We start from the raw sequence: 7,543 nt of genomic DNA, 5'->3' as shown, positions 1-7,543 counted from the left end.
AGCCCCAAAATAGCTACCCAGAGACGTCACCTGCTCCACATGACTTAGATGACGTGCAGAGGGGCTGCAGGAGGAGTGCAGTGGACTGTGTGAACGGCGGGTTTCGAGACGGCCCTTCCGGCGGCCCCAGCCTGACCACTTGCCCTCTGCAGAGCTTTTCCCTTGTCTTTTCTTCCTTCCCCCCACCACCTCCCCTCCCCTCTCTTCCTCCTCACTTCCTCCATCCTCTCCCCTTCCTCCATGCTCCCCTCCTCCCCCCAATTGGCACCTGGTGCCTCCTAGGGTTAGGAGGCCTCAATCAGCCGCCTGCATAATTAGCAGATCGCTCTTAATTACCCTAGCTAGTGGAGAAGATCCAGGGGAAAGCAAGAGCTGCTCAGAGGGCTGATGGCGGGGTTCTGGGGAGGGGAGGGAAGTGGCAGTTAGGGCTGGGGGTCTTCCCCCGCCCCCCACCAGCAGCTGACTGGTATGATGCTGGGAGCATCAGCAGCCCCAAGGGAGCCCTGGGCCTGCCTGGCTCCATAGGCGATCTCCACAGAGGGTTGTGGGGATCAGCTTCAGCTTCGGAGGTGATGGGACAGGCAGCCCAGGCGCTGTCCTGGCCCCCTGGGGGCCTCGTTGACCTTGATCGCCTCACGCCCCAGGCCCTGGCAGAGGAACTCTCTGCCCTCCACGGTGCTCCCTTGCAGTGTGCCGTGTCCTTGTCTGGAGTCTGGAATGTTCTTCTCCGGGTCTACTCAGCACTGCCTGGGGCCCCTCACCCCACCCAGTCTGTGAGTGGTCCAGGCAGGTGTTGACCATGTTCTGGGGACTTGTTGGCTTGTCTGGGTCATGAGACACACATCACTGACTTTGACCTTTACGGCAGCTCTCCGATGTAGAAGTTACTAGCTTTGCTTCTCATCTGAAGAAGATGGGACATGGACCAGTTAAGTGACCTGCCCACGGCCATACTGCTCCTGTCCCCAGGGCTTGGGGACATGGCAGCTGTCTGTCTCCTTGGAAACAGGCGTGTGTTGCCTGATTTCTCTCTGCCCCAGGCTCTGAGCAGACCCGCTGAGCCTGCCCCTCCCTGCTGGGGTCCTGGTGACACTGTGCGGACGCAGCTGCAGGGATGAGCCTGGAAGCTGAGCCGTGGGGTCTAGATGAGGAACAAACAAGCCACCCTCTTGGCACCGTCTTGTTCACAGTGGATGTTGCTGATCAGTCCTGGTTCTCGGGCCCCACCCCACGTGCCCCTGCAGGCCTTCCTTCCCAACACTGCCTTCCAGCCTGTCCCTGCCATCAGGAGAGATGACCCGCCAGCTGAAACCTCTTCTCTCACCCTTGGTCTGAGACTGGGCTGCCTGAGGCCTTTGCAACAAGCAGGACATTACTTAGATAAGAATAGAACTCTGGGAATTTCATCTTCTGTCCTGTCCCTCACAGGAGTCCACCCCGGAGCACCCCGACAGTGGGCATCCGGCTGGAGTCTGATGGCTTCCCAGGCCAGACAGTGGTTTACGAGGACGTTCTCCTCTGCAGCACTGAGGTCTGCATCCGCGTCACACACACTGCTCCTCCCCCCGCCACGGACTCTGATGCACCCACTCTCTGCAGTGACAATTGCTTTCCCACCTGACAGCACTGACGGTCTTCTGGTATCGGAAGGGAGTTACATTCTCAGTCATCTCATCTTTACGGGGATGCTTTCCTCTGCAGCACTGAGGTCTGCGTCCATGTCACACCCACTGCCACCGCCACTGCGGACTCTGATGCACCCACTCTCTGCAGTGACAATTGCTTTCCCACCTGACAGCACTTGAGGTCTTCTGCTATCTGAAGGGAGTTACATTCTCAAAGTCATCTCATCTTTAGACCGAATGTCCTTCACTTACCTTGTATGATGTGAGCTTCTCACTGCTCACCTTGCTCCTCACCCTCCTCTGGACGTTCGTTACCTCGTCACGTCTTACCTAGCTGCTGTGTTCCAGGTCAGGCGCTGTCCCAGGTGCTAGTGATGCAACCGTGACTCAGGCAGAGCCTGTAGCCCGGAAGGGAATTCAGGGTCCTTTTAACGTGTGGACCTGGTTTGAAGGGGACACGGCTGTGGGTGAGTGGGATGTCCAGGAGATGAGCTCATGAATCCAGGGCTCTGCTTCCTCTGCCGTGCCTCCAAGAGAGTGGACGTCCTGTTTGTTGAAAGAAGGTGGGAAAGGAACATGGTGCCGTGTGCTCCACGCACTCACTTCCTTAGTCCAGGTTGCCATTAGCGCCTAGGTGACCAAAGTCGTCAGGTCCTCCTTCACCTGAACTCCTGCTCAACCTCTGTCCGCTGCGTTTGTGCACTTGGCTTTTTAAGCCTGAGTGCTGAGCTTCATAGTCATTCTGTATCAGTGTCACCTTTCCTGGCCTTTCAGCTCACGTGGGTCTTGATTCCGCCATGCAGACCTTTTGGGGGCCTTCTCACTGGATACCCCAGCTTCCTCATCAAGCACTAGGTGAGCTGTGCGAGGCCCTTCCAGAGACCTTTGTTCACGACTGAAATCAGCCCACGGTGCCTTCCAGGTGCTGCTGTTCCCTGGCTCGCTCTGATTTTTCCTATGTGTGCTCTTGTCCAGCCCCCAGCTCCATCTCGTCCACAGGACTTTGTGAGAAGCCATCAGCATCCTTGCTGACTCAGGCTGTACTGTGTAAGGTTTTTCCCCTCATACAGCAGGCTAATAACCCTGTCAGAAAACGCTGTAAATTTAGAACAGTGCTGGCCCCGGGGATCCACCTCTTCCATTTCAGATTTCTCAGGACCCTGTATTTAATAATCCATTCCAGAAATTTGCCAGGGCTCACTGTTAAGCTTGATGTCTGCAACTGTGAGAAATCAGACAGAGAGCAGGCTCTGTCTGTGTCCAGTTCTGACGTCCACCCTCTATGCCGCCGTTACGTTAACTCTGAGGTTGCTTCATCCCCCAGCAGCATGGGGCTGAGCTGGGAACTAGAGGAGATGGCCTGTGTGCAAGTAGAGAACCCGTCCTCCCTGCCAGAAAGTGGCCCCAGACAGGTCACTGGTTCCATATCTCCTGGAAGGAAGCTGTGCCTTTTGTTCTGGTATGCGTTGCTGCCCCACTCAGACCAGCCTGTCAAGGAAAACTAAGCTGGTTTGGGTACATGCTTGGAGCCCATCCTATGCGTCCCCAAGCCCCTGCACACGAGCGGCCACAGGAGTAATCAAGGAGACTTCATCGGGGTGGAGACCCTGGGCTTGTGAAACTGGCTGATGAGGGCTGGTAAAAAGTCCTTGAGTTCCCTCGCCATGTGGTCTCTGACCAGAGACCGCGGGCCCTTCTGCCATCCACCAGCTGTGGCCGTGGTCAGGGGCTGGTGTTCCTGGAGGTAGGGGGGCTCTTGGGCAGAGGGCACCCTGGTGGGGTGGGCTGGGGCTCCTGGGAAGTGAGAAGAACCTTGTGCTGCTGAATAGTGAAAGTGAGGTGCGTGTGCATTTACCTTGGGGCATGTGGTGTTGGCCATTCAGTGACCACAGAGGGGCCCTTCAGGTGCCCGGCACAGTGCCACGTGCTGGGAACACAGCAGAGAACAGAGCCCCAAGTGCAGGAGCCCCCAGGCAGGAGACACGTGGCGACAGGTGGTTCTTGTTCAGTTGCTAAGTCATGTCCAATCTTTGCGACCTCATGAACTACAGTATGCCAGGCTTCCCTGTCCTTCACTACCTCCCCGAGTTTGCGCAAACTCACATCCATGGAGTCACTGATGCCATCCAGCCATCTCATCCTCTGTCACCCCCTTCTCCCCTTGCCCTCAGTCTTTCCCAGCAACAGGGTCTTTTCCAGTGCATTGGCTCTTCGCATCAGTTCAACATTGACTTCTTTTAGGATTGACTGGTTTGATCTCCTTGCAGTCCAAGGGACTCTCAAAGGTCTTCTCCAGCACCACAGTTGGAAAGCATTAATTCTTTGGTGCTCAGCCTTTATGGTCCAGCTCTCACATCCCTGCATGACTACTGGAAAAACCATAGCTTTGACTCTGCAGACCTTTGTTGGCAAAATGATGTCTCTGTGATGGTGACAGGTGGCAGTGTGTAACAATAGAGCCTGCTAGGGGTTGGAAAGTGACAGTGAGTTTTAAACTCTGTCTCCAGGAGGCTTTGGCCAGGGGCTGAGTGGAGTGAAGGACCAGCCGTGTGGGGAGACGGCTGGGCCGTATGACAAGGCAGCGTTGGGCATATTCAGGAACTAAAAGGGTACCCTGTTGCTGGAGCCCGCTAATCCTGGCAAGGGGAGGGACAGCCCTTTGGCAGCCCACCCACAGCTGTGAGAACCTCAATGGGGACTAGGGTTTACCCAGAGCCGCCTGCCCTGAGTCAGGCGGTTCCTTATGGACAGCTCTGGGACTGGAATCAGGGCCAGTCTGGCCTGTTGCTCAGCCTCGCTAAGCTCTTCCTCCATGTCAGTCATGAAGATTCTGTCTCTGCTCACCTGGGCCTGAGAATGAAAGCCCTGGTGGGTGGGCACTGTATCCTTTCAGGTGGCACGTACAGGTGCCAGCTTGGTGCCAGGGTGATTGCCTGTCCCTGCCCAGAGCTCCAGGGAACGGAATATAGTCTGTTCCCAGACCGTTCAGATTGGATGGTCCTGATCGAGGGCACTTGGGCAGTTCCAGGATCAGCCCTGACAAGCAGCATATTGCTGTTTTAAGAGCCCTTACCTGAGGGCTTCCCTAGCGGTCCAGGGGTTAAGACTGTGTCTGCACTGCAGGGGCATGGGTTCAATCCCTGGTCGGGTACTAAGATCCTGCATGTGTGGGGCGTGGCCAAAACACAAAATTCAGGCACAAGCCCTTACCCGAGTCCTCGTTCGCCTGTTTGCTGTTGGAAACAGAAGGGGGGCCAGAGGCTGCAGGGGCTTGGGGAGGAGCCTCCAGCCCTGGTTATTAGTTTTTGTTTTGCCTTTTTTTTTTTGGTGGCAGGATCTCCCAGCGAGTAGAGCTCAGCCGGAGTCAGCTGCAGGCCATCGGGGAGAGGGTGTCCTTGGCCCAGGCCAAGATCGAGAAGATCAAGGGCAGCAAGAAAGCCATCAAGGTAGCAAGCGTGTAGCTCTGTTCTCTGGCTGATTGGTGGTCCCCAAAGTCCTCTTCTTTCCCCTCTCCCCATGCCTCTGAAGCTGCTGGGTCCCTGCTTCCGCTACCCCTCATGTTTCCTCCTGCCCACAATCCCTCCACCCCAAACCCAGGATGGCTGGAGCTTCTCAGGCCCCAGCAGGAGTGACCAGACGCCCTGTGTCCACAGGTGTTCTCCAGCGCCAAGTACCCTGCCCCTGAGCGCCTGCAGGAGTACGGCTCCATCTTCATGGGGGCCCAGGACCCCGGCCTGCAGAGGCGTCCCCGCCACAGGATCCAGAGCAAGCACCGCCCCCTGGACGAGCGGGCCCTGCAGGTCTACGGGGGTGCCCTGCACCCTGGGGGGAACTGAGGCCCCAGAGGATTCTGACTGCTGGGGGAGTGGGGGGAGCACTTTGGCCTGGAGCCGAAACTTGCCTCCCTCAGTCAATTCCCATCTCCCCACACCCCAGGAGAAGCTGAAATTCTTCCCCGTGTGTGTGAACACCAAGCCGGAGCCTGAAGACGAGGCTGAGGAAGGGCTGGGCGGGCTCCCCAGCAACATCAGCTCTGTCAGCTCCCTGCTGCTCTTCAACACCACCGAGAACCTGTGAGGTGGGGGGCGGGGGGGGCGGGGGACCGGGGGGTGTCCAGGCTCGGGTGCAGCAGAAGTCTATGGCCCGGGAACCAGGAAGCTCGTAAGGCCTGGGAGGCCATAATCCTGACTTGAGCTGTGGCCCTAGCGATGTGAGAAGGGTGGTCCAGCCCGAGGGCCGAGCACAGGCGCTGCATCCCCTGCCCTCTGCCTTCTCCAGGTACAAGAAGTACGTCTTCCTGGACCCCCTGGCCGGTGCTGTCACCAAGACCCACGTGATGCTGGGGGCCGAGACAGAGGAGAAGCTGTTCGATGCCCCTTTGTCCATCAGCAGGAGAGAGCAGCTGGAGCGGCAGGTGGACGGAGACAATGCCTGGGTGTGGGGGAGGTGTGGTCCCCCAGTGTTGTCTGGACCAGGGGTCTGATGAGCCCCCTACCTGCCCAGCTGTGCTTGGGGGCCTGGGAACCTCCAAGGCCCGTTCCCTGGCTCCCCTCACCCTCCCAAACCCACAGGTCCCAGAGAACTACTTCTACGTGCCCGACCTGGGCCAGGTGCCAGACATCGACGTACCGTCCTACCTGCCTGACCTGCCAGGCGTGGCCGACGACCTCATGTACAGCGCGGATCTGGGCCCCTGGCATCGCCCCCTCTGCCCCTGGCGCCATTCCCGAGCTGCCCACCTTCCACACGGAGGTGGCCCAGCCCTTCAAGCCAGGTGGGCCAAGAGCTGGGGACGGACTGGGGTGGGCGCTGCCCTGCTCAGCCTCTTGCCTCCTAAGGTACCTGACACTCTCGATTTCTGTCCCAGACCTCGAGGATGGGGTGCTGACGGCACGCCCACCGCCCCCGCCACCTCCCCCGCCTCCCCCAGCTCCAGCCGTGCTGATGAGTGTCCCCCCACCTCCGCCCCCGCCACAGGCCCCACCAGGACAGCCCGCCAGGGGGGACGACAGCGGGGGTGCATCCCCTTCAGGTAGGGGCAGTCCTGGGGCATGTGGGTGGGGGAGGGGCGCCTCCAACTTCTGGATCCCTGGAGGGGTTTCTGTAGCTTAAGTGGTCATCAATTCTAGATTTTCAGAATAGTTCCGATTTCAAAATCACATTTTCCCAAGTTCATAGAGTAGTGGTTCCGAACGGTATCTGTGGGGCCCTGAAATTCTAACCTTCCGGGTAGAGGGAGCCTGGACCCCCATTCCCCTTGAACCAGTGACAGGGCTGCTAGTAACCATGGAAAATACAGCGAGAGTCCCTGCGTGTGAAGACACACCCTTCAGTGGTGTGTCTCCCAGGCTACCTCGGCACCTACCCTGGGTGGTGCTGGCCCACAGCCTGGCTCCACCCCAGCAGCCTTTCTTCTTCGCACCTTCCACCCTTCAGCCCCGGTCCAGGGAGCGCCCAAGGAAGTGGTTGACCCCTCCAGTGGCCGGGCCACTCTGCTAGAGTCCATCCGCCAGGCCGGGGGCATCGGCAAGGCCAAGCTCCGCAGTGTCAAGGAGCGCAAGCTGGAGAAGAAGAAGCAGAAGGAGCAGGAGCAAGGTGAGTCTGGACCCGCTGCAGGAGGGCGCTCTGCCCGCGTCTCCAGGGGCCGTGCAGGCTGCCCCGGCGTGTGTGGGCCCCTCCTGCCCGGTGGTGGAGCCTGCTTAGACTCGGCCAATTGTCCAAGGAAACAGGGACTAGGGATATTTTTAGAGACGGGGACCTGGCTGTGTCCCACTTCTCGAGGCCCCTTGAGGCTCCAGGCTACGTCAGCTGTGCATCCAGTGCTGACAGATGCCACATCTGGGCCCAAAGCAGCCGTGCTCTGGGATCCCAGCCCTGAGTCATCCCCACTGTGCTTCTGAGCACCGGACGGGGACCCC

The 7,543-nt window shown here is 58.7% G+C and overlaps 1 protein-coding gene across 1 annotated transcript in view; it reads left to right on the top strand.

Moving 5' to 3' along the window:
- Nucleotides 1-7,543, top strand: part of LOC104992233 (WAS protein family homolog 1-like) — a 16,041-nt gene that overhangs the window by 7,388 nt on the left and 1,110 nt on the right. The window contains 8 exon segments of the mRNA XM_010845014.1: nt 4,960-5,071; nt 5,279-5,425; nt 5,562-5,698; nt 5,904-6,039; nt 6,197-6,316; nt 6,318-6,399; nt 6,493-6,657; nt 7,062-7,220. Coding sequence (XP_010843316.1) covers nt 4,960-5,071; nt 5,279-5,425; nt 5,562-5,698; nt 5,904-6,039; nt 6,197-6,316; nt 6,318-6,399; nt 6,493-6,657; nt 7,062-7,220 — 1,058 coding nt within the window.

Source organism: Bison bison, unplaced genomic scaffold (genome assembly GCF_000754665.1).
Source record: "Bison bison bison isolate TAMUID 2011002044 unplaced genomic scaffold, Bison_UMD1.0 scf7180017864213, whole genome shotgun sequence".
NCBI lineage: Eukaryota > Metazoa > Chordata > Mammalia > Artiodactyla > Bovidae > Bison > Bison bison.
Note: the sequence above shows the minus strand (reverse complement) of the source record. Positions and strands in the feature narration are given on the sequence as shown.